Consider the following 25,438-nt stretch of genomic DNA (forward strand, 5'->3'; position numbering starts at 1 on the left):
TGACACAAACGTTTTGTGCGGGCGTGCTTGCGTGTACGTGCGTGGTGCGCGTAAGCGTTCGTGCTTGCGCACACGCTGTGAAATACCAAGGCTAGTCCGCGCGTGCTCGACATGCCGACGCGTTCGACCAAGTAGAGCCCGCCGCGTTCTTATGTGCCGCTGGGCCGTTTCATCGCTTCTTTATATTATTATTCGGCATCGAAATCCGCGTTCAGCTAGCTTCTGGCTAAACTCGAGTTGCTAGATCCGCTGTACAACACGTCCTCTGCTCGAGCATCGCTGAAAAGGAAACTGCAAGTCACAGGAAAGCTTGGGGCGCGTCGTCGACGCAGGCGGTTACGGTGAAGGAAATGGCGAGCTGACCTGGAAAGCTCCGAAGCGATGCCGCGAAAACTAGAGCAGAGCGTTTTTGCAACAAGCGCGGCTTCCAGAGTGTTTGCGCTGCGGACTCCAGACACCGCGACGAGGCCAGGCGATTAGGTTCACAGGCGGAGGCTGCGCGCCGCCGATAAGAGACCTACGGATAAGCCGGATCACGAGCGGTACCGCGAAACACGATGAAAGCAGGAGGAAAAGACCAACGGCAACAGAAAACACCGAGTATAGGAAGGAATCTCTCCTTTCTTTCGAAAAGAAAGAAAGAAAGAAAGAAAGAAAGAAAGAAAGAAAGAAAGAAAGAAAGAAAGAAAGAACAGAAAATAAGACACATAGGGAAACAGAGCAATAAAGCCACCAGGAAGGACGCGGAGTAAGATTAAGTATTGTACAAATACACCATAACGTGGCAGACAGCAATGGTCAGGGTGGGGGAAAGCGGGAAGTTGAAGGCGTCTGCACCACGTTGCAAAACTAGGTAACTCGCGCACAGGCTGACATAAAAAAAGCAAGTGAAAAAAAAAACTACCACGGGCGTCAAGAATTGGCAAAGGTCCTTGATTGCTTTCCTCTCTGTTAAACAAGTCGCACGTACCAAATCCAAATCACTGTACAGAAAGAAAACTGCTCACCTTTATTTGTGGTCATTGAGAGCACGTACATAACCCCCTACTTCGACAATCCGACAAAGAACAAACAACGAAATGTTATTTGAGTAAAACATTATTTAATACAGTAATTAAATATTGTGTAATTGGTCTGCCGAACTTTCGACAACTCATACTTGGCTTCAGCGCGTCAGCAATGCTACTGTGGATGTTGAGTAAAGTTTTCCACGTTTAACAGTATTTCAGCACGACTCTTCAGCCCCGGCAGGAGGACCAGTACGTCATCAGCCGGACTCATTCGTAATCGCATGCAGATATTTGTTGAACGCCATCACACCGAGCACATGGAAGAGCGTGCATTGTTTGTATAATCATCATTTCTTTTTTAATAACCACCAGTGCCCAATTTAGAAGGACGGGTTGCTTTGATATCGCTGTTAAGGACAGGAACGATACTTCTCAATTATAGGACGCATGTCTAAGCCAGAAAAAAAGGCAGCTTCCTCCTCTAATGCAGAACCGTTTTGTGCATACGAACAGGCCAGACATTCTCGCACAATCTTGTAACAGAACTTACGGCATTGCATGCGAACGCACGTGAACCACAGATACCACGAGGAATATGTAGCGAAAGAAAGTACGTATTTTTCCTTTTCTTTCCCCTAGACGCATCTGTTATTACTTACCCCCAAAGTCATTTGTTCCGATATAAAGGCGCAATTTCTGCATCGTGCAAATGTCTCAATCAAATAGATCTTGCTCCATGATTGTGACTTTCTTTATATATGCTATTTTCTCTCAAGCACCGGAATACCGGACGAGCGGTGGAGAAGCGGGGCAGAGGAAAAAAACCACTTCCCTTTCTAGCGCCCTTTACAGGCGCTATGAACGCCTTCGGTGTTTCGTTTGGGTGATCAATTTTAGTCGTTCCACGCAAGCCGGCTTCGCGATGCGCGGGTCACAAAAAAGAATACTAAAGTTCCAGCCACATCCACAGAACTCGGTCTCGGAATCGCTACGCGAAAGATACTTTGAGGGCGGCTTCAATTAATATGTGTGGCTTTTTTCCCCCGTGTTCTTCGCAAAGAAAAAGAAAGTGCCAGAAAAACCTAGAAGAAAGGGTGGCTGCGTCGGGCCCAAATTAGACCCCGCCGGAAACCAAGGATCGAATCAGAGAGGCAAATGCGATTCGAAACGAAACAGCGCACTTCTTTATCGCTTCGGAAATGGAGAAAGACAAAGGCCAGAATTTAAACCGGCCTTCTTCTTCTTTTTTTTTTTCTTTTTCGCCGCATCGTATCTCCGGAAGGCGATTGCACAAAGCAATGGCGAAGTTGGAAATGGAAGAAAGAAATAAGAAAAGAAAAACAGAAAAAGAAAGTAAAGGAACGAGGAAAGAAGAACAATAAGACGCGATCCCGAACGTAGGAGAAAGTAAGTGGCACCGAAACAGCCTTGCTGAGGCGGCATTGAACGAGGACGCGTGAAGCAATGCACATTAAGGGTTCGAGCTCCTTCGGGGCTACGTATTAATCTTGGGGATCTCATTAATAAGGGAATCCTTAATGAGCGGTTCAACCACGTTCGGGAGGGTGGCGCTTTCTCTGCTGGTCTTTCTTTTTCGATCTTGTATCAGTGATAGCGTCGCTACAGTTACGCAAGGGCTGGTCGCCCAGGAATAGGAATAAATAATAGACGAACCCGCGTAAACAGGCAAAGAGAGAGAGAGAGATAGAGAGAGAGAGAGAGAGAGAGAGAGAGAGAGAGGGAGGGAGGGAGGGGGAAGACAGAGCGGCCACTCCCAAGTCACTGGCGGGTTGCCGTATAATAATGGTTCGCTGGTATCGTTCACTTCGCAGTATATACTCTCAGAACAGATGTACACGAGATGCACACGGAACTTGTATTATCGCCAGTTATTTACCGAATGCCAATTTCGAAAAAGAGACCGGAAGTTAGGTTCTAGTAGGCTTCAACTGGAGCTAGTTGGCACGACATCATTCGATTTACTTCGGCGGTTTCGGAACTAAGGATAAGAAGATGGACAAAGACGTGCTATTGCGCAATATATAAAATGTTTATCATTCTCAAGCGCGCACCTCATTGGGAAATCAGAAGTGCTGATACGACTGTATTTTATCTCTTAATACGCACAAATTTCTTTCTATTTGTGACGCTTTACTGCCTTGTATAACTAAAACCTCGTTATAACGAGGACGAAATGGGTGCCAGAATTACGTTGTTATATACATTACTTCGTTATATCCACTACTACATGCACAGCATTATGAATCTCTATGGGGACCTCAAGGGAACTTCCACTTCGTAGTATCCTTTATTTCGTGATATCACGTTTCGTTATAACGAGATATGACTGTATTTGATTTGCGATTGCGAAGAATTAAAGAGTTGACATCTTTATTATTTTAATTTCTAATTATTACCTACTACAGATCATGCATCAAAATAAACGCATCAAAACGATAAAAGCATCAAAATAAACACCCGCAGCATCAAAATGCGTTGTCGTGGTTGTCCGTCCTTGCCCTTTTTATTGCCTCCTGTGTCAGCGTAAACCAGCGGAATAAACCAAATGAGGTCAAGCCACGTGAGCGAACGTATCGCGACTGCTACTTGAGTACAGACGAACGTGAGTATCGACGCTTTGCCCTCGCACCAACAGTCGCGAATTAAATCAGCACCGCAAGCAAGCACCACACGGTTGTCGCAGTCACAAACAGCGATTTCGCCATTAAAGCCGACATTCCGCGGTGCTTGACACAAAGCCGTCCTTTATGTTGTACTACATTAACGTAATATCTCACTTTTAACCGCATGCGTTTCACCACATTTTTCGATAAATCAATATTCGTTCGTTTAACTATTAGCCCAAAGATAAAAACTGAGCGATTAGGACGCTTATATCTTCCAGGCACTGCGTGAATGGTTACGAGTTGATTGAACAGTATTTACAGAGCGCAGACGCAATGGAGACACACTTTCACCACCATCCTACGCTAAGGGAAAAGCGATTTTGCAAGATTTATCGCCTCGGCTTTCAGCGCTCACATTTCCTTCGCAGCACCACCAGCAACAACCGACACGCATGCGAGGACATAAAACAGGAAAAAAAGCGCAGTTCTCGCAACGAACACAGGCGTCTTTTATGTTCAGACAAAAAGAAATATGTAAGAACGCCAAAAAACGATATTATGAACACAAACGTCACCATACAGGGATTAGCAAAAAAAAAAAAAAAAAAGAAGCGCAAAATATTCGAGCGCGCTGCACTGAAACACCACGACAGAAACGCCGAGCATTTTGCAGTAGCCGGCATTTTGCGCAACCTGCCAACGATGGAAAATTTAACTAGCACGTGCCACGCACTCACACTACACCCATCCAAGCCGTCGGCGCTCGCACTTTTTCTTTTCCATAATCACCATGGCAGCGAGCCCGATGGCGCAACGTATTGATGGCTTCGCGCAATGCACACAGCTGCGCGCCGCCTATATACGGCTACGCATCGCTGCTCGACCGACCCACACACCCAGCAGGCGGGAGATGAAGGAAGTTAGGCAGCCTCAGCCTCACTTTTTCAATACTAAAGTTTCATTGCGTAGGGAACACAACTCACACGAAAGGACGCTAATGAATAAAGGAAGCAATTCAATCGCTTCGGAATAGAAGCTTACTCTTTCGAAACTGCGCCTGCCTTTATAAGCGCAAGAAAGAAAAGAAAAGAAAAAGGCAAAAGAAAGAAAAGAAAGCCTATTGAACAGTTCAGTCTTCGCTTGCGACTGAATGCAATGCAAAGGTTTCCAGCCGGTAAACAACGACGCAGAGCCGAGCATTCGCTTCCAACTATCTGACGTCAATGGAAGGTGCGCGGAAATGTCACCATGACGCTGCCACCCCTCTTTCATATTTACGTATTTTTGAGCTCACTAAGCCTGCGCTCCCGGCAAATTCACAAAGCTTTCCGTGCTTAAGTACTGTCTGAAATTGGCCTTCCATAATAACGTTGGGTATGTCCAAGGTCATGTTTTGCTGGCATCTGTTCTTACGAACAGTTCTAGCGCAAGAACACACTTTTTTGTGTGTGTGAATGCGTGCCTTGAAAATTATGCAAGCTAGCTTATAACCTGATATTTCTCATTAGGGCTCTTTTAACCGACCACAGGTTACAGTGAAAATTGCGCAGTCTCCTTGCCTCCATCTTCCTTTAGGTGAAAGCGGAATGGTATAAGAGTGTGAGCACGGAAGTGGGGAAAAAAAGGTATTCAAAAGGCGACGACTCTTAATGGTTAATTTAGCCTAACTATACGTCCGCTCACGCACCTTGTTATCTGCGCAAAGAAAGCGCATTAGGTTCCACATCGTGAAGTGGGCTGAAAATGCACCTCTTGTGTTCGTACCGACGCATTAAGCGCGCCACAATGGTAACAAACGGCGCTTCTCACGTCGTTTTTTAGGCAAACGACGACTGACGTACGTTTACGAAGTTGACATCGCCGAGCGAAAGGACTAATGACTTCCGTCACTTATTCATACCACGTGAGCCTAGCTTCCGCCTTTCGTTGTAACAGTCTCTGATCTTTAGTTGTTTTACCCTACATTTTACTTAGTTCCAATGGTGAAGCCATTACGCGTTCCCTAACATAGGGCCACGTTTCCATCCCCCTTCATTCAAAATCTCACGAGGACAAGAGAGAGAGAGAAAAGGATGCATAGAAAGGAAGGGAGGTTAACCAGAGGCAGTTCCGGTTGGCTACTCTGCACGGAGGGAAGGGTAAAGGGGGATAAAAAGAGAGAGAGAGAGAGCGGAAGGGGTACATAGAGAGAAATAGATACGAGCACGAACAAACCGCGTACACTGCAGAGCGGTAGGGGGCGGCGTTCTTACAGTCTATCGTGAAGTCCCGCAGACGGCAGGAAGCTTAATAACGCGAGTTAGCCGTTTAGCGTGGATGTTCTGTGGGAGTACTGACCTAAAGCTTTGAGTTCTGATAGTGGACTATTGTCCAACTGGTTCAGTACTCTGCACATCATTTGTCTCTGGGAACTGTATCGCGGGCAGACACAGATAATACGTGCGAGCGTTTCATCGATGTTCTCACGAGAACAAAATGGAGCGTAAACTTATGCGACATGCAAGCGACGTCAAATGTAACAGCTTGGCTAAATGTCACAGTGCACAAAGGAACGAGATTCGTTTAATCTTCACCTCCACAGTCGCGTGGAGAAGTACCGCGTTTGGGCGTTCAGCCCGTATCGCAGAACATGTCGCATTAAGATTCACTCACTCTCGTGCGCATGCGCTCATGCGTGACTGCTTCTTTGTGAAAGCGAGAACGGGCGTGCGCCTGTGTGGTCACTTGTGCGAATCCTTCTATGACTCTCTTTCTCTTTCACTCTATCTCCTCCTTCCACTCTCTCTCTCTCTTTTTATCCCCTTTAACCCTTCGCCCCGTGCAGGTGCGCCAACCGGAACTACCTCTGGTTAACCTCCCTGCCTTTCTATGCATCCTTTTATCTCTCTTTCTATGAGTAATAAAAGCGCTAGTGGAAACCCAAAGAGAACGGGACAAAGATTTTTTATAACACTGATTTTGATGATTAAATGTGGCCAAATATAGAGGGGACCGGGTCACATTGTAGTTCATACGAATACTATAGGCGAATTCATTCATTTCACGTAACGACACAAATTACAGTTCAATTTTACCTTCCTGATAATACGAATGCAACTTTATTTCAGTTAAAATGAAATTGTACTCAGTTTTAGTAGATTTTACATTATTTTATTATTCTTTCAGAAACTAATTTTCAACACATTCAGTTTTTCACTCTTGTGGTATGCTTCTCTCTCTCTCTCTGAGCTTTCGGTTGCACGCACTTGAGCAAGCAGGGACAGATTGTTTGATGAAGTGGTCGCACCGCTTGCCAGGTCCACGGTTCGGTCTATAATAAGATGGCGCATTCTATAAATGCCTGTTAGCGCACAGTTGCACGTGACCTGGACGCATACAACTTCATTTTTCTGATGCATTCCTGGTTGGACAGCTAGGTCGGTCGACTATTTTTCGACTACAGCCTTTTGGGAAGCATCGTAATTATCGTTTTTATTTGACTTATTTATTCTTACTTTTTTCCCCTCTCCCCAACCCGGATGTCAGGCGAAGACCGGGCCATGGAACAAGCAAAGCATGCAGAACGCTGAGTATCTGAAGAGTTACGGTCACCTACAGCGTTCCGCTAGCATTCAGGAGAAAGCCCGATTTCAGAGATGGCGAAATTCGAGAGCTGCGTAGATCCTGTAATTAGCAGCACATAGCTTGTACGCCTTCTTCCGGGTAGAACACAAGAGGTCATTGCATTTTCATTTCTAGTTCCTAAGAAACGTAACGTAGTAATAAACAGCTCGCTCCATATCAACTAACTACTTATACTGTATTGCCCTTCTTATCCGTGTGTTGTCAAAGTATAGCAGCGTGTTAGTGACATGCCTACCCGCTTTCTTACATTAATGAATACATTGGTTGGCTTTTCTGCAGGACCTCACGAACGAAGCAAACATGTTTGTTGATGTGTAATTTCGTCTCTCTGTTATGACAAATAGTAATAGTATTAAGAAAAGCGAGTTCCTCCAAATTCTTTTTCACTTGCCACGCATTATTAGCATTCTTCAGGGCTTAACATTTCGACGATAAATAAAGAAAGAAAACATTGCGCGGTCGCTGAGTTCACAGTGTAGCAGTTTGCGTCCGGCACTTCCCGAACGCAAGGGGAAACCAAGCAACGACGAGGCCCGGGCATTACGAGGCTTAAGCCGGCGCACTGAAGCCATTTCGCCATGTTTACACTGTTGCTGACGCCGCCCGCAGGAAAAAGAAAACAAAAAAAAACGAAAGCAGCAACGCTACTGGGGGGAGAAGCGGACTAAGCCACTGTTGACATGGCAACGCACTGCCACTGAAATATTTTAATATCTCGCAGGCGCGCGCCCTTTCCTCTCCTATAATCGCCTCTTCGTGGTCGTGGAAAGACCGGCTGCGAGGAGGGTAGGCGCCCATGCGACGAGCAGCACGCGCGAATTCTATGGCACGGGCCTCTAAGCAGTTCTTTCATAAGGCAACACTCGCTGGCTTGACACGTTGCGCTGCCTTTCACTCGTCCTATGTTGTTTCTCCGACGCCAGAGTTGCGCGGCACCGCTGAATAGGCGCCTATTTCCTCTTCGTTGTCTTTTCTGTTAATGGCTGGCATTTCGATATTGCAGCCTCTTCAGCTACGCGACATCAAAAGGGGTTCCGAAAAGATCTACTGCACAGCCCGGGCCTCGCGGTTACCCGAGTTCACGGGTGACGCGTCACCAAAAGGTGCATCCGTATGCGAGCAAAGAATGGCGCGCCACATACAGCCCATATACTGAGCTCGAATGCTTCCGGCTTACCAAAGTACATTCTGGCTTAAGCCGACAACTGAATTCGCGCGGTTCTTGTCTAGAGCACTCGCGTCCTGTATTCTAGAACGTTCCTGCGCTCGACATCCCGCACCGTTTAAATGATGACGATGATCGCAAACGACACCCCGTTTGAATCGAGATAGCGACAAATAGTCAGTTAGCCTGTGTGACCTGCTTACCCGTTGCCATATCCTAATATAGTAGAAAACACGGAGAATTCTCGTGGTGCCCTGACGGAGACGGGTCACCATGGCAAAGATCTGGTGTCAGACACACGCTACTCGTTCGACAACAGTTGATCATTCCCTGTCTCCAGATTCCTGCGAATATCTGTCTTATTTGAATTCATATCTTAATCTGACATTCTGATTGTCCCTGAACGCTATCAGGTGCCACAAACATTTGCAATGTATTTCGCGTTTGTACCGCGTACGTGAGAGAACGAGAGAACGACAGGAAACTGGTCTCTTCGACTGCACATGTCTTTAGGAGCCCGCCACATGATGAGTTTGCTCCTCTTCCTACCACCATTAATATTCCTCTCTTTCCCCATCCCTTTTGCCAGTGCACAGTAGCAGGCGAGAGCAAGCTATAGCTCGGGCCGACCACTCTGCCCTTATGTAAATTCTTTGTTTCTCTGCCAATATCTTCTTCACCTTCTTCACCTCGCAAAGCTACTTATGTCGTGGGAATGAATGCCAGAATCACCCCGCGTATAAAATGATGCTTGCGGTTCAATAACAGTTCCCGGCGATTCCTGAGAAAATATTCTTTAAGAACACCTGCTCACAGTGTCTATTCCAAGGCACTGAAATGGAGATGCGTTGCTCAAGAAACTGCCGGTCGTGGGCACCACCTGATAGGAGTTACGTTCGCTCGAGGGGCGGCGTTGTGCTACACTCGGTGCAGTCGAGGTGCCGTTTCAAATAAGGTGGCCATTTCGGCTGAATGTGTGTTTCGAGATCAGTGTTCACGAATGGGTTACGACGTTCGACGGTCGAAAGCAAGCCTATGACACAAAGACACCTATCTGACGAGGTGCGTACTGCCTTGCTCAAAGGGAAACGCAGCGAACGGTTTCTGCAGCCTGTGGAGCCACTGAGAAGTTCTCCCAGCGTGGCAAAAGCGCACGCAGTTACAATGGCTTGCACCAGGGCTCGGTTTCTTCGAAAAGTGCAAATCGTCGAAACGAAACGCGGTTTATTGACGAGCCGCGCCTTAGCAGGGCGGTATTCAACAAGAAATCGTGCACCATGACGACGTCATTGATCGACGGCCCTTCCCGCTGCTGACGCGCGCCACAGTTGATGAATCATCGTGGGACGTTCCACCTCGACCACGACTAAAACAAAGCTAGGGAGGAGAGAAAAGCGGGAGGTTCTGCTCGGGAGAGACATACTGTCTGACACATACGCGAACAGGCCAATTGCCCCGTTTTGCTTGTTCGCTTACCGTTCCGTCTCCGAGTAGCGCGTGTAATTCATGACGAACATTAAGTTGGGCCAGCACTGACTAATGATCAGACATCGAAACGGCGTTGATAGAATTTTTCTTCCCCGATGTACGACCCGTGTAATCCAAGGAGAAAGGGAGAAAGTGCGTGGACGCGGCGAAGAAAAGTTCTGCAGTGATTCGTATTGCTGTGCGGCTTGCTTGGTGCACACATCTAGACGGTAAAGTATAGGAGCGATCTGTATTCATGAGTTTAAGCAGGAGTTTAAGGAGACGGCAGAAACACTGAGAAACAAACACAGGAACATGTAACGCGCAAAGGGGCACACTGCGGGAATGCACGTTACCACTAAAGGTCCAGAAACCTTAGATCGCCTCTGACTTAAACAGGTGGGAGTAACTCCCAGCAGTCTTCTGTCCTTATGCGTGATCCATTATAAAAATTCATTAGGACAGCTCATACAACGTTTATAGGCTTATTGTGGATTAATAGGCGCTCGCTCCCAAGAGCTGTTCTCTTTAAGTAGAATTTGTGTATTTTTGGTCTATTGCGATACAACGCCATCCGAGTTCATTGTCTGCGGGATGTCTACGTAAGTCAGCCGACAAGAGTTGTGAGGTAGAAAGGCGCCTCACTGTTTACAGACAAGCGGAAGAGCATGACATCGTGAAGATGTGGCGGCGCTGCCATCACATTCAGGAGGGGGGGGGGGGGGGGGGGGAGTTGAAAGCTATACTGGCGCGAATTTTCCTACAGGCAAGATTAGTACACGTAGCCAAGTTTTCAAAAGGTAATTTGAATATACTGTCACTCGAAGCTGCGATAAGCGAAGAAGCAAGGATGACAAAGCCTTCATCTTCTCTTTTTGCTTGTATTGTGCCTCCTTGTTTAAACACTATACAGACTTCACAGGAAAACGTCTGTCGACATTAAATATCTCTTTTCTCGAACGTTGTACTAAGACAATGACGTCTAAGAATCAGTGTTTCTGGAAGCCTTTAGGCCCATAAGTTCAAGCTTTTAAACACACATAAAAATAGTGAGGGGGTAGTTGACTTATAATAATCGTAGGTAATTACTACACCAATGCAAAGAAAGGGAGGAGACCATACAAGAAGTTGCATATCGACAGCTGGTCGAACAATGAATGTCTCTGGAACGAACGCTTAGACAAGCGCGCTTGTCTTCTTCAGGGCAGCAACTTGAGAAGACAGATAGAACGTTTAACAGAGTGCTTAATTGACCTAGTTGGTGTACGTTCATTGTCATTGCGCTATGTACAGCCCACACCAACGAGGACAAGATGGACACTGACTATACAACGGGGATAAGATGAAAGCAACGCGAACAAGCGCTTTTCCAAGTCAGTGTGGCTCTGTGTTTCCAGTCAATGTCCATCCTGCCCCCGTCGGTGCGTGCTATACACAGCGCAATAAGAATGAAAACACGTGACACTAAGACTGCTTCTACGCAACGCCTTCTGTTGCGCGACCTAATTCTATTCGCTTGCTCTCAGGGCCTCGTCATCAGCGAAATAATTTCACGCGACGAGCCTCGAAAGCTGTAACAGCGTCCTAAAAAGTTTGTCGAGCACTCACGTGACATCGCACGCGTGGTCGAGTCGTTCCCGCGCAGCTCGGCGACGAGGGAGACGAGAGACCGGGCGGGGGGCCGTTCCCTCAGCGGGTTCCCGCGAGCAGCCTGGAGCGAAGGGCGGCCCCCGCGGGAGGAGCGCCACGTGGCGTCGGCCCGCGACAGGGCGCGCTCGGACGGCACCACCACGACGACGACGGCAGCCGGACGACGGCGGCGGCAGCGGCGGAGACGGGACCGCGCGGCGAATGACCCTCGAGTTCCGATGTCGTCGCCCGCCTACGGCACGCTCCGCGACCACCGCTCATGTCACTCGGGCGCTCACCACGCCGCCTCACGACAACGCACCCGGGCTTCTTTCTTTCTTTTGCTCGTGTGCTGACGCGCCGACACGTAGACAGGCTAGGGTGCTAGTGTTCTTCGATTAACGCAGTCGCAGCAGGCAGGTGGAGAAAGGCGGCCAAACGAGCACCTGGTGTTGTTCTCTTCCTCTGAACTCGACACGCGCACGCACTCACACACCGAGGATGGTCTGTTCTCGCGAGGGATGCGCCCGCTGTTTCAAAGAGATAAAGGGAAACTTTTTAAACGCAGCTCGGTCACTAAGATGCAACGTCTCGTTGAGCAGCCGCTCGACTTTTGTTCACTCAGAAGCTTGTGGCACTGATTCGAAGCCCAGAACCTTTTCAGTAATAGGTGGCAAAGTACACTGAATCTGATTGACGTTAGAAGGAAGGTGGGTTTCCCTTCTCAGACCAAGTGTCCCATACTCCGCCCACTTCGTGGAGACCCGAGTCCGAAACTTGCCTGGTGAATAGTGTAATTGCGCGAACAGTCTGTTAGGAAGGCGGTCTACGTAAACGATGGTCGTTGTTCGTAGGCCGGTAACCGGAGCCAAGTTGGGTTTCGATCAGATAATGACAAATGCAACGAGGAAGACTCGAAGTCACAGTTATGTACTTGCGGTAAAACGCTGTCTGTCCATTTGCCGGGCAACCTTTTGCGAAGTTTTTCACGAAGGTGCCGCACTGAAAAAAGAAAAGAAGGTAACGCGCTCAAGACCCAAGTCCTGCACTGTACGAGAACGTGAAGTGCACCAGATGGAAGCAGAACCGGTATTACCGCGAAATAAAACGCAGTTTCTCGCGCAATCGTCTTAAGACAAAGTACACAGAATAACAGACTCGTTACGCTATGGTGAGCCTTCCGCTTTCAGCAACACCGTTTCTCAAGGAATCCGTCACTTGTTCTGTCAGCTGATGAGACGAATCACCGGGAGAAAGACGAGGCACGTCAAGAAACAACTATCGCTCTACTAGAAACAACGCTGTCAGTTAAAAGCAGCAGATTGGAATATGCAAGAAGATAACTAAGTAATGGGCAATATACTCAGAACAGGCACCTTGCTTTGTACAGGACAGTTTGAATGTAAGGTTCAACCAACAACAAACAATTGTGACACGAACCTAAAGGCCACAAAGGCAGTCTTTCAATTCAGAACAATGATTATGTCTCAAAAAAGTTCCCACGCGAAGCACTTTACCAACGCGGCCACAGAACAGTGCGAAACGCCGAATTCTAGCCGAAACCTGCTAACGCGGAACTTACGTTCAACCTATGTGTCCCAGAAAGGAAACAAGGAATCAATCATGGCAGGAAGCGAGACAGTGCCGTCGTGACCAGCGCGCACCATTGGAAAGCTCTCGCCAATGCTGTACGCTCACAACGATGTCAAATGGTTCCTTCGGTGCACAGTTAGGTCACCATGGGAAACCGAGCGGCCAGTAAAACGATCACAACGCCAGCGTCTGGCAGTCGCGGCAAGAACTTCGTATCGGCGAACGTAGACAGTCTCCGCGAGCGAAGAATCATCAGCAAGAGAGCGACACGACGACGAAGCGGGAGTAGAACTGTCGCCGAACAAAACCAGGAGGGGCAGAAAGTAAACACCGACGACAACAGACCGGACAGCGAACTTCAGCAGGAGGAGCAAAATAATCGAAGGAGGCGGAAGTTGTGAACCGTGCGCCGCCGATGCTCGCCCCGAGAGAGAGGAGGAGAATCAAAAAGTTGGCAACGTTACTACTGCCCCCCTGGTCCCGGCGAGTCTCACGCGACGGACGTTGACGACCGGGCCACCACCGGGCGAGAGTCGCGCCAAGCACGTCGGCCGCACGAGACGGCGGGGCGGCGCACGCACCGCGAAAACTCACACACACACAACACAGCGGCGGCCGGCGAGCGGCGCCGACTGCTTCGGCGGCAACAAAAACAACCACAGGAAGCACCGCTCCGTTCGGGAAACTCCGGCGGCGTCCACGCGAGTCGAAGCTCGAGGCCGCTTTGCGCTTGCGCCCCGCGCGACCGACGCTGGCCGAAGAGCGCGCGCCAGACGGCGGCGCGGTCGGCATCGCCTCCCGCCTACCTCCTCCTCCCCTTCGTCCCCGACAAGGGGAGGAGAGGGACCGCGCAGGCGCATCATTGTTCGGCCACCTCTCCCGCTTTCCCTACGGCTTCCTTCCCTTTTTAAGGAATCCTCCAGACGATCCGAGAGAAGAGCGGGCGCCTGGCGTAGCGGCGCGACGGTTGGAATGCGCGCGAGAGAGGCTGAGAAGCCACGTCGGGCCTTCGACGAAAGTTTCACGCTCCGTAAATTGGCTGTGCTCCACCGCCTCGAAGAAATATCACCGAAGTATAGTTATCGGGGAGCCTCCTGAGAAAGAATAAATAAACGTTCACAGTCGACTGAAGCCGACTGAAGCTCAGTTAAGTGCGGTCTATGAGCAAGGGGAAATGTGGTTAACGGGCTTAACACAGAGGGAAATAGAAAAGAAGATATGTGTATGTTTTACAGCGAGGACTACCCGCAACATCGGATCAGAACAAGTAACAGATTTTGCATTGTTAGTGGCGCATTGTTCAGCAAGAGAGAAATGCTGGAAAAAAGAATTATATTCACGTTTCACTCCGTGAAAGCGGGTGAGGCGCAAGCGTATGGGTGCTATTACCGTATACTTGCGCGTAACTCGCGTTCTTATGGCCGGGGTCGGTCGGCTCGCGCTCGGCCTAGAGCCGCTTGCGTTGCTGCTCCGTCCTCCTCGCTCGTCGTTCGTTCTCTCGGTCACCAGGCGAAGCCTGTACATCCACAGGACACACAGAGCCCGTAGCAGCTGCCAGAGGACGTGAACCCAGCGGGCCTCGCCTACCCTCCCCTTCCGCGACACTCCGTTTCCTTTCTCTTTCCCCTCCGCCGCGTTCTCCTCCTTTAAACTTCCAGATGCCTTTCGCCTCCGGCACTCGCTTCCCTATCTGAAGCAGCACAATTTCCAGAGGCGCTGTGTCTTTCTTGTAGCTGCATTAATATCTCAATCTGAACGGTATTAAACCACACACGCTGAAACGGTGCCCGCATGTAGCGCTTCCTGGCAGTTATTTAAGGATTTTCTTTTCAGACAACGTAATTAATCTACACATATTTATCGTCACGTACACAACAATTATAATGCTCCCCCCCCCCCCCCCCCCCCCCATTACGACCTAATTTATTCTCGGTTGCAGCAATATTTCTCCGAAGAGAAAGGGCTAAGTTCTACGCCGATTGTATGACACACTCACAATGTTCTGGAGCGCTTCCACGAGTAATAATTAACCCGCACAATTAGAACTTGGCTTATTCATCAGCCGCAGCCTGCCCTCTATTTCTACCAAATTAATGTGCTTCGTTTAGCTCAACGAGGAAGGGTAAAACCACTTTTATTTTCCAAGCATAGGACATAAACGATGCCGATGTTGAAGCGCATAGGCAAAAAGTCAGAAAACGCTTGACTGACGCCTACACATCGTTTACAGACATAAAGGCAGCTGGACGTGAAAAATAACACTTATGCTCACACTCACACTCAAATTTACAAATTGGGCTAAAAGCCCACCAGCAGTGTATATATATATATATATATATATATATATATATATATATATATATATGTTTGTTCCCTCGGAAAGAGGAAAGAAACACCTACACACTGTGAACGAACAATAGAAACTCAAAAGCTACATGAAGAAATTCTATAGTCGGACAAGAGTTGTAACTGAAAAGACGAAAAGCGCGGCGACTGCAAGAAAGAAGAAACAAAATTCGCCTGACAACATGTACCCAACTCAGACAGAAACATTTGTTAAAAATTTCGCAGAACACATGAAGAAATAGAAGAAACAAAAGAAAATATTCTTTTCTCAGTTTATGAATTCTTTAGAGTGCCAGGCAATCTATTATTAAGCATTTGTAAACAAAACTTGGACCTAGCGCAAAGGATTTCCCCGTCTCTTCGGTACACGAGTTGCATGCGGTTCCCGTTGAGTACGGCACCGCGGAGACCTACTACGCACCTCGTACAACATATCTAAAACAAAATCGAGCATCTAGTAATTATTTGCACCTCTCATAGTTAATTCAGAGATATTAAACATACAAAACACATTACCCCTTACATGACCTATCGCCCCGGAAGCAACGTTTCGACAAGGAGATTTGTTTTTCTGTCAAGCCGTGACGAAGACAGGTGCACTTAATTGTCGAAACGTTGGCTCCAGCTTGATTCATGCTTTCTTGTTTCAACGCTGTCGATGACTTGAGATCTCCACCTTCCAGCGAACGTCCCTCCTGACCCCCCGCTGTACGGACACTCTGAATGGCGCCCGCACGAAACGAATGGCGCCCGCACGAAAGACGCACTTACCCCTGTGCCACATTTGTGGCGGGTACCCCATGTCTCCACAGTCTATGGCACTGTGTGCCCGCGCTACGCGCCCTACACGGCTCTACCTCCCCCGGCTCTTAAGCATTTTCCAAGTGGCTGACCCCACTCCCTTCATACCAAGATCGACGGTACTTTGCGGTCATCATCGGCTGTGTCCTGGAGAACGCTGCCGGCGAGACTCTGAAGAGAAGGCCCGGATATCCCACCTACCTTTCCTTCAGTAATGTTTTTCGCTCCATCTTGTTCGGACGTATTCCTTATTTGTCATGGTATAGCATAATGCTGACAATAAATAGTACCACGTTATTTTGAGACCGTGGTGGTACGTGGGAGCTAAAGGAACAAATGTGTGACAGTGCCATCGATGGTGAAACGGTAGCGAAACACGCTGCATTCTTTCGCATGTGACTATCGGCTGCCATGTCGGGGCTTTTGCATCGGCACGCGGGTCCATCGAAGACCACGACGAGAGCACAGGAGAAGCATGACAGAATTTAGAGCTGAATTTAGAGCAGTAAGCTCCAACAGGAGCTTACTGGCGTCATATGCACCAGTCTTGCTTTATTTTCTCCAACTGAGATCTTCTTTCTTCTCTGATTTTGTTGCGTAGGGGGCTTTTGCAGCCGTTCACATGTGAATTTATTCATATTACGGGAACGTTCGATGGCCCATAAAAGCTGATGCGCTTGACCCGCTGATCAGATTTTGACAATCGCCGACTGCGTTCACCGTGTAGCCTGTTTTTGTCGGCACAGGCTCGTCCAATAAAAGTTAGTTTCGTCATTGACGGTATTGCTACTGTGTTCTTTGCCGTCACTACTACGTTCCACTATAGTTGTTTCGACAGCCGCCGTAATCACGACCAAGAAAATAGCTGTGTTGTTTCCTTGCACATACTACACACGCATACCTTCGTTCTGTCTTCGTCATCGTCCATCATTTCTCTTTCTTTTTTTCTCTCTCTCATTCCCTCCTTCCATTTGCTCAGAGGGACAGGAAAAAAAAACCACACCGATCAGATTGATTCAGTCTCACCCTGTCCATCTTCCTGCTGATAAATTATCTGTACACGATGTACGAAAAAGGCCGTTCTGTAGCGGTGAGAAGTGCACAAGAAAGTTGTATACCTGAAAGTGACAGTTCTTACTGCGTTTTCTTTTTCTTCTGCAGTCGATCTTGTTCGCTATGTGCTCTTGGAAACGCCACACAGTACCGGCTCACCCAAACCTCTATGCCATCTAGTATTTCCATCTGAAATGATGACCAGCGAAAATCGCTGAAGAAACGCTCTTGCGCGACACTTTTTGACTTTACCTTAGAGCAGAAAAAGACGTTACAAAAATGGCGTGAATTTATTACGTAGGTATAATAAGTGTCGACACTTTACAATGTATAATGAGTGCAGACACTTAGGATGTGCCCGAGCCACAATGTAGTACACGAACCAAAGTTCGCGTTACTGAGTATCTAGTGTTAAAACGCCGCGACCGTTAGTTTTGAAAACCAAGTCTGAAACAGAAACCATCGGAATGGCGAAGTCTGTTAACATTACAGCTTGTGTAAAGGTTTATAAAAACTGCTTCAGACCGAAATTAAGCTCCTAACGCGAAAGTGCAATCGGGGGTGATTTCGCGTAAGCGACGACGGTCAGCAACGATTTCCTTAAATGAAACGTCAGTACTATACGCACTCCAAAACTGCGACTATACTTTCCCCCTCCCCAGCTCACGGAGAACAGCGTACAATAAATGGTCGACGATCGGCCCCCGGTTAAATAGGTCACACGGCCGCCGGTTTAATTCCGCCTCCGCGCGCTCGCAGTGAACTCTGCGATATCTACCAGGACTTCAATAGGGCGTTATCGCTCATTTCCTATCTTTACGGCGCAGCAGAGAGTCGTTAGGAGCATCTCGCCAGAAGCGAGCGCGGGCGCAAAGAGTGGCGCGAGACTCTCGCAAACAACGAGACGCTGTAGTGTCGCCGCTCGCCGCCGTCGTAGCCGGGAAACGGTGTTAATGAGTGCGGAAACCATCATTCCGTGAGTCCGGTCCCACGGGCGCGATCCTTAACGAGCGAGAGTAAGTGCGCCGAGTTCCACACGCGTTCGAGACTTGCCGGGGCTCATTTGGGAAGCGCGAGGGCCGCAGTTTTTTTTTTTTAAACGAGGAAGGGGGGGGGGGGGGGGGCGAAAGAGTCGTGCGACTCGCGCCGGAAAGAGCTAAGGCGGCGCAATCAGACGACGCCGACGACGAAAAGAAAGATTTCGATCTCCGAAGGAAACGACAAGACTTGAGAATAGGGAAGAAGGGCGACGAAAACGGGGGGCGCCGTGCGGAAGCAAAGGAAGAAGAGGAGAAAGTGCACAATCTTGACACAATGGCGCGCTCGAGGCTCGAAAGGAAAGCCTGCGCACAAAGGAACGACGACGACCGCTAAAGGATGAGAAAGGAAAAAAAAAATGACAATAGAACTGAGATAAACATAGAGATGGGAGAAGAGGAAGGGCTTGAGCGTCGGAGGGTCGGCCGGTCGGTCGGTCGGTACGGCGGACCCTCGATGAAGCAGGAATCGCCGGGGACGGAAAAGGGAAGCGGAAACCGCGAGGAGCGGGCGCGGAAGGCGGAAGTTATCCGACGACCGAGCGGACGATAGCGCGCGGGCAGACGAGGCCTCCTCGTCATCGGCGACGGGCCTGGGTCATCTTCTAGCTTGCCACACCGTACTCCTCCTTCTCCTTCTGATGGCAGCGCGTTTCCTTTTCGTTTCGCGCCATGGAGCTCGAGACAGGGTCAGTCCTTACATGTGCGTGTGTGTGTTTAACGTGGGTTCACGCACGCAGGCGCGTGTCTGTAGTGCTTTCAGTTCCATGAAAGTTACGTGCAGCCAGGCCGCTACGCTCCCATCAAGGTTTACACGTTCGAGACAGCGAGCAGGCATCAAGCTATTTCTGCGCCAACACTGACACTCTTTGCAGACTCCACTGTGCTCGTCCTTCTCCCTAGCGTTAAAACGTACTCGCTTCGGAAGTGAACATTTGAGGAGTCACGGGCGCTTGAATATTCCTCGCTTTCATCACTCTCTCCGGCGTCAAGTCTAACGCACAGACGTCATTTTGATGCACTAGCAAGCTACGCCAAGACATCCGTTGTCAGCAAAGAACGCTTAGTCCCAGAGGAAGGAAGCTCCGAGCCCCCGCGAGAGGCCATGTTACGAGCCACGAATTCAGTGACGGCCTTGCACACACACACAAAAAAAAGGAAAAGCAGGTTGTAGGGCTAGACTAGCGCGCGTACTTGTACGGCATCAGGATAATGGAAGGACTATGCTCAAGGAAATCATGCTTCCCAGCCTGAGGAGTTCTACAACAATAAACGCAACGACAAAGGCGCGTATAGACGACGACGCTTTCCAGAATAGAATCACGACGGATACATTCATTGCCGAGTTGAGAAATACGAGTTAGGCAAAGAAGAAAAACTCTCACACGGAGCCTAAATTAATTAAGGGGTGTTATGTAAGTGTCGAATATAAAAACAACAAAAACAACAAACAAAATACATTTTAATCGTAGGCAGCGCCCTGGAAATAATTTAACTAGGCAGTTAATTAACTGTTACCTTTCGTATGAAAATAGTTTCTCTTAGTTTGCTGCCTCAAATAAATCCATCATTACGCTCGAAACATTTTCAGGTCTTAGTAAGGCGCTGTGATTAAATGACGCGAAAATCCTCGTGGTGGAGCTTCTCCGGAACAGAGACGTCAGAGAGACAGTAACGAGCCAACAACAAATCAGTTTGGAACCATAAAGTATTCTTTCAAGACTGCAATTTCATTGATTTGGCATAAATATGCTAATCAACAGCAAAGAAACTAAAGGAAAAGTACCCGCTTTCTTTAAATGTCGCGCACACACATCGGCGCCAATGTTCGAGTGTCAGGCGGCCGATTCTAAAGTATTTTAGCTGCTCGGGTGTAGTCTTTGTACAGCAAAACTTCTAAAAGCTCGCTAGGTTCTTCCTTTGGTTTCTGTGAAATGCAATGGTAATACTCTTTTTAAATATCAAAACGTTCATTAGTCCTGTACACCCGCTGTTCAAACGCATGATGTGCCACACGGGCACCCGTCATTAGTTTTTCAGGGCTCTTCAGTCTCGCTAAGTCTCCTCGCGCTGCAGCACTGAGATTTTGAGTTGTCGTGAATCGTAATTTACGAATCTAGTCTAACTTGGCTGTAACAGCGTTTCTACTGCGTTTCCTGTCCATGCTAGCTCACACATTTATCTCCTTTCGTTCCCACCGCCTTCCCTTACACCTTTCTCCCCTTCTCTATTTATCTCCCCTTCCTATTCCCATTTCCCTACATCCCAGCGTCGAGTAGAGCCAACCAGAATATTTCTAGTTATCCAGACTGTTCCTGTGTTCTTTCTCTCGCCCTTAGTTAGCCTTAATATCCCAATTTGACGTCCCTCCAATGCTTCTGCAAAACGGACAAAAGTAGTCTATTCGCCTACGCAAAACCACTGCGGGACTTCAAAGCGGAAAACAGGCACTGTGTGGTCAACCTTCTGTCAGCCCTCGCCTCGCCGCACTCTTTCCCACCCACTTCATAAGCACGCAATACCAACCAATCCAACGTGGCTCACAGCGCTGCGCTCAACTGTTTTGCAATGTTGCGCCCCGCTACGCTGCAACTCGGGGCCCAGCCTGCGGTGCACACAACTCTCGCGAGACCGCCACTCCATGCCATCCGCCGTTCCAGGGAAGCTCTCGGCGCGAGAGGGCGGGGCCGGGAAACTGGGTCACCAGGCATCCAGGACTCCCCCGACGACCCCTTATGCCTTTCCCGCGCTCTCTCCCTATATGCCTCGCACCTCCAGCACACGACGACTGCTCGGGGCGCAGCAGGGCGCGACGATCGCCCCTGGCGGCTGCCTGTTCCGTGCTTGTGTGTTTTTTTTTTGTTTTTTTTTTCCAGTTTCGTTATAGGCATTCCGGAGTGGGGAGCAAAATATATATATTACGCGATCGTCGAGTATCGCGTTTTGCGCTTCCGTAGGCATGCCGGTAGCACAACGATTCAAAGTGTTCCCTAGCGAATTGGAGGTAATAAACGCGAAACACATTCGCCGGACTCGCTTAGTTGATAAGGCACTCTGCCGCTGGGCAAGAGGATGCGGATTCGAATGTTGGCTGCCGCATTGCGAGGGAGGCGGAATGCTAAAAAAAGAAACAGCAGTGTACCTAGCCTAGGGTGTACGTTAAATAAAGACTAATGCAATCAAAAACAAGATTCTGGCTTCCGGATATGAACTCCCGCAAGTTGTTCCAACGAATGTTTATCCCTGTAAAGGATGCACTGCCGCACACAAACACACCACGCGGAGAAGGCACTCTGTTGGTTGTGGGCTCTGGTGAAGCGGTCTTTATAATGAGCAGCGTTTATTCACACTCTCCAGTATCACTGCGATCGAATGTATGAATGAATGAATTAATAATAATAATAATAATAATAATAATAATAATAATAATAATAATAATAATAATAATAATAATAATAAACCAGTAACTATAAAATATTGGTACGGTCATTCGTTGCGGTAGCACAGTGGCTATGGCATTGCGCTGCTCAGCTCGAGGTCGCGCATTTGATCCTGGACGCGGCAGCCGCATTTTGATGGGGGTGAAATGCAAAAACATTCGTGGTACTTACAAACAGGTGCGCGCTAGAGGACCCAAGGAGGCCAAATTAATCCGGAGTCTCCATAAATGGATTGTGGTACTGGCGCATAAAAGTCAACAATTTAATTTTAAATTTCTAAGTTGATACGGTTGCACGCTTGTAAACTGCGCAGTTAAAGAGCGGACGAGAGCAAGACGATAGAAAAAGACGAGCGCTGAAAGCTTCCCGAGTGCTGGTCAGCAAAGTTCTGTGCTGGCAACAAAATGGACGGAAGAGAATGAGCTGAAACGCCTAACCATTTGGTAAGCTACGCCGATTCAAAGTCGAAAAAAAACAAAACAGTAAAGACGTTGCCATTTTTTCGAGTCTTAATTATCATAGCTGAATCACAATGCGAGAGAGAATGCGCGAATAGCTAGAAGGCCCCGGTAAATAAGAAAAGGAAAAGCAAAGTGTGAGGAGAAATTCCCGATTAGAGTTTAGTACCACCATTGCCAAAACCCTTTTTAAAACATTCACAAAAAAAGAAGAATGACAGAACGAGCCAGGCACGACTATCTCTGGTCGGTTCTTTGCTGGTTCGCCTTTAACTGCATAGTATTTGCTCCAGTTTATACAGAATCTCGCTCTCTCACTTGCATGCCTCCTCATTGATACTTACTTTGGCCCAACGGTTCGGTGCTGCTACAAGTGCACCTGAGTCGTAAGTGAGAAACGTACCCCACTGAAAGGAGCGGCTGTCCATGAATTGCTCGCAGCCTTTCCGCACCTCCATCTACTGCCCGGTTCTGCGACTAATGCATAAGGAACTCACATTCACCGCAGCGAAACCAACCATTGATATATTAGTTTATCATAGAAGCAGGAACAGATTAATCGTGTGAATGATGGGACAGAGTTTAAACTATGCTCACACTACATTTTACTTAGTTTTGCGTCATTGCTTTCTTTTCAGGTGCAAATATAGGAGGGCGAATAAAAATAGCACTTGCTCCTATTTTTAATTATTCTAAATTAGGCCCATACAGGTAATGACAACTATGCGTACTAGTCTACGTACCTTTCACCATTTTTCCACATAGTGCCCACATCCGTTCAGACATTTGTCCCATCGGAGCACTAAATTTGATATGCTCATTGGTAGAGTTCATCGTGCCATCCTACTGCTTAGGTACTCACCGACATGAAACCTTCCGGTACTCTAAGGACCTGTGAACGATATACTAAACACTCCCACACGAAACGTCAGGCTACCGGGAAATGTTCGTGAGGTGCACACGTCGATCCGCTTTCACCATTTCGTCCGCGCGCGAAATGTTGTCGTCAGTCAACGACGCACACGATCTCCCAGAACGCTCATTGTCATGCAGGTATTCACGGCCTTTTCCGAACTCACAACACCCTTCACCTTGCACTTCTCAAAGCGAGACACCTTTTCCCATACGTGGGCTGCATTTCCCTGCGGATTTCGATAAACGTTCGTCCCTTGCTCCATAGAAAACAAATGATACTTCGTTGCTCGTACGCCGTGGACGTGTGAAGCACAACCCTCACCTTAAACAACTGACAGCAGCGATGTACCACGAAGCTACCGCAAGATAAAGCAGGGCCAGTCTAAGGAAGTCCGCCGCTGGGAACGGATACATTGACTTCGCATTTACAGCCTGCTTTCCATGCCACTCAAAAAAATTAAAAGCGTGATGCAGTGGCTGAAGCATCCATAATTCTTGCATACGATGTTAGACTCCCAACAATAAATACCGTGAAAGAAAAAAAGAGCACGACAAAACAAACAAAGAAAAAGAAAAGTAATCGCCACTTGCTCCAATATCTCCGCCCCTGTATAGGAAGCACTGCCACATATAAAGCTAGCTTGTGGAGAAGCCAATACGGACGCTTGTGCTAATCGCAATTTTGTGTAAAATTTGTTTTTTTTTTTACTACGGTGAAGCGCTCAAGTAAAAAGAAATTAAAAGCCGCTGCTATGTAGGAGCTATTATGTTACGATTTTCACGTTCTTCTTCTATGTGTTTCGCACTGTTCCTACCTCGTGGCGGCGGTCACAAAGCTGCAGTACCTTCTGTATCGTGAAGTCAGCTTTCCCTACGTGGCTCTCGACAAGCAGTGGAGAACGGCACGCTTTCCTACAGCAAAATGAATTCGTTGTCACTCAGTAAGATAATACAGTTGAGCAGCCAATGTTGTTGCAGCATTAAAAAAAAGGTGGGGGGCGAGAAAGAAAAAAATGAAAAAAAAAAATCCTCCACATGTAGATGGCAACGATTGCAAACTGTCTTGACCGCAATTTACATTCGCCCTGTCTGATTGCACTAGGTTTAGTTTATGAGCGCTCACCGAAGATGATATCCTTAAAAAAATCACTGCACGATGCGATCTCTGAATTACTCACAATACTCGATGCAGAAGATCTAATTACCGCACTCATATGCCCATATAATTACTTTGGAAGATAACGTGGAACACGCGCGCCGACATATAAACACATACCCGCATACACACATTCCCGCAGGCATAAATCGATTACGAAAAGACGCTTAATCATGGCGAAGGTTAAAACGCCGGACATAATTTTACAGCCATCTATTTCGAAAGATCGTTTTCCAAGATTGAGAATGCACTTCTTCTTAACCGCCTCCAACAGATAGTTTTTTCTGATCATTAATCTAAACAGCTCACTACCACTGAGGGCTTCTTACGACCTTGGATCTCGCTGTCACGGACTTAGGTGCCAACGATCGAACTGTAACGTACCACACGTAATGTACAAAGTGCGATTTAGATCCGACCAATAGGAAAATGACACTGTGCCTTACAGAACATAAATCACGTCACGTACGCAGAGAAAACTAAAAGTTTAGGTACTTCGCCGTAACGTTGCTCAGCTCCGAAGACAGAAGTATCGATTCGGCCAGCGCAGCGAGTTCCCAAGGTGTGGTCCACTGCCGCTCCATTGTCGTAACACCATCGCCTTATCGAGGTTCATTAAAATGAAATCGATGCGCGTGCGCCCTTCGTTTTTTCGTTTAGAGAGAGGAGGAAAACGACGAAGTACATCGTACCTTTGTTCTCGAGGCGGGGCGGGAGGGAAAGCCTGGCACTTCGCCACATTCTTTTAATAAACGGTTTTGTCATTAGAGTGTTGGTTATATGGGTCAATTAAGAGTGCGCTAATAAAAGAAAGAAAAAGCTGTCGGAAAGGAACGTATAATCGCACGATTGAAAAGAAAGTTGAAAGAAAAAAAGTCAGACAGAGCAAGGCGGTGCCCGTACGCCTAATGGAAAACTGAGGATCAATGCCGACGGCGCGCTTTTGATACCTGTTTTTAAATTTTCTTTTCTGCCCGTAGTAAAGAAGGAAAGAGAAAAGAGAATAGCTAGAATTGAAACCTGAACGTTCGTGTGAGCTTAAAGGGGAGACAGAAGCATTCTGATTCTTTGTCCTCCCGTCCCCGACCCGCTTCTCGGCCTTTTCCGGCGTCCATTG

The 25,438-nt window shown here is 47.9% G+C and overlaps 1 protein-coding gene across 6 annotated transcripts in view; it reads right to left on the reverse strand.

Moving 5' to 3' along the window:
- Camta (Calmodulin-binding transcription activator) overlaps positions 1 to 25,438 on the reverse strand; it is a 564,954-nt gene that overhangs the window by 314,682 nt on the left and 224,834 nt on the right. The window contains exon 1 of one of the 6 annotated variants that reach the window (XM_050167595.3): positions 11,502 to 13,838. The exons of the other annotated variants lie outside the window; for them this stretch is intronic. Within the exon in view, the coding sequence (XP_050023552.2) occupies positions 11,502 to 11,508 (7 nt within the window). The 5' untranslated portion in view covers positions 11,509 to 13,838. Of the gene's footprint in view, positions 1 to 11,501; positions 13,839 to 25,438 lie in introns of those variants that run through there. 6 annotated transcript variants of the gene reach the window in all.

The sequence above is a fragment of the Dermacentor andersoni genome, chromosome 3 (assembly GCF_023375885.2).
Source record: "Dermacentor andersoni chromosome 3, qqDerAnde1_hic_scaffold, whole genome shotgun sequence".
In the NCBI taxonomy this organism is placed as follows: domain Eukaryota; kingdom Metazoa; phylum Arthropoda; class Arachnida; order Ixodida; family Ixodidae; genus Dermacentor; species Dermacentor andersoni.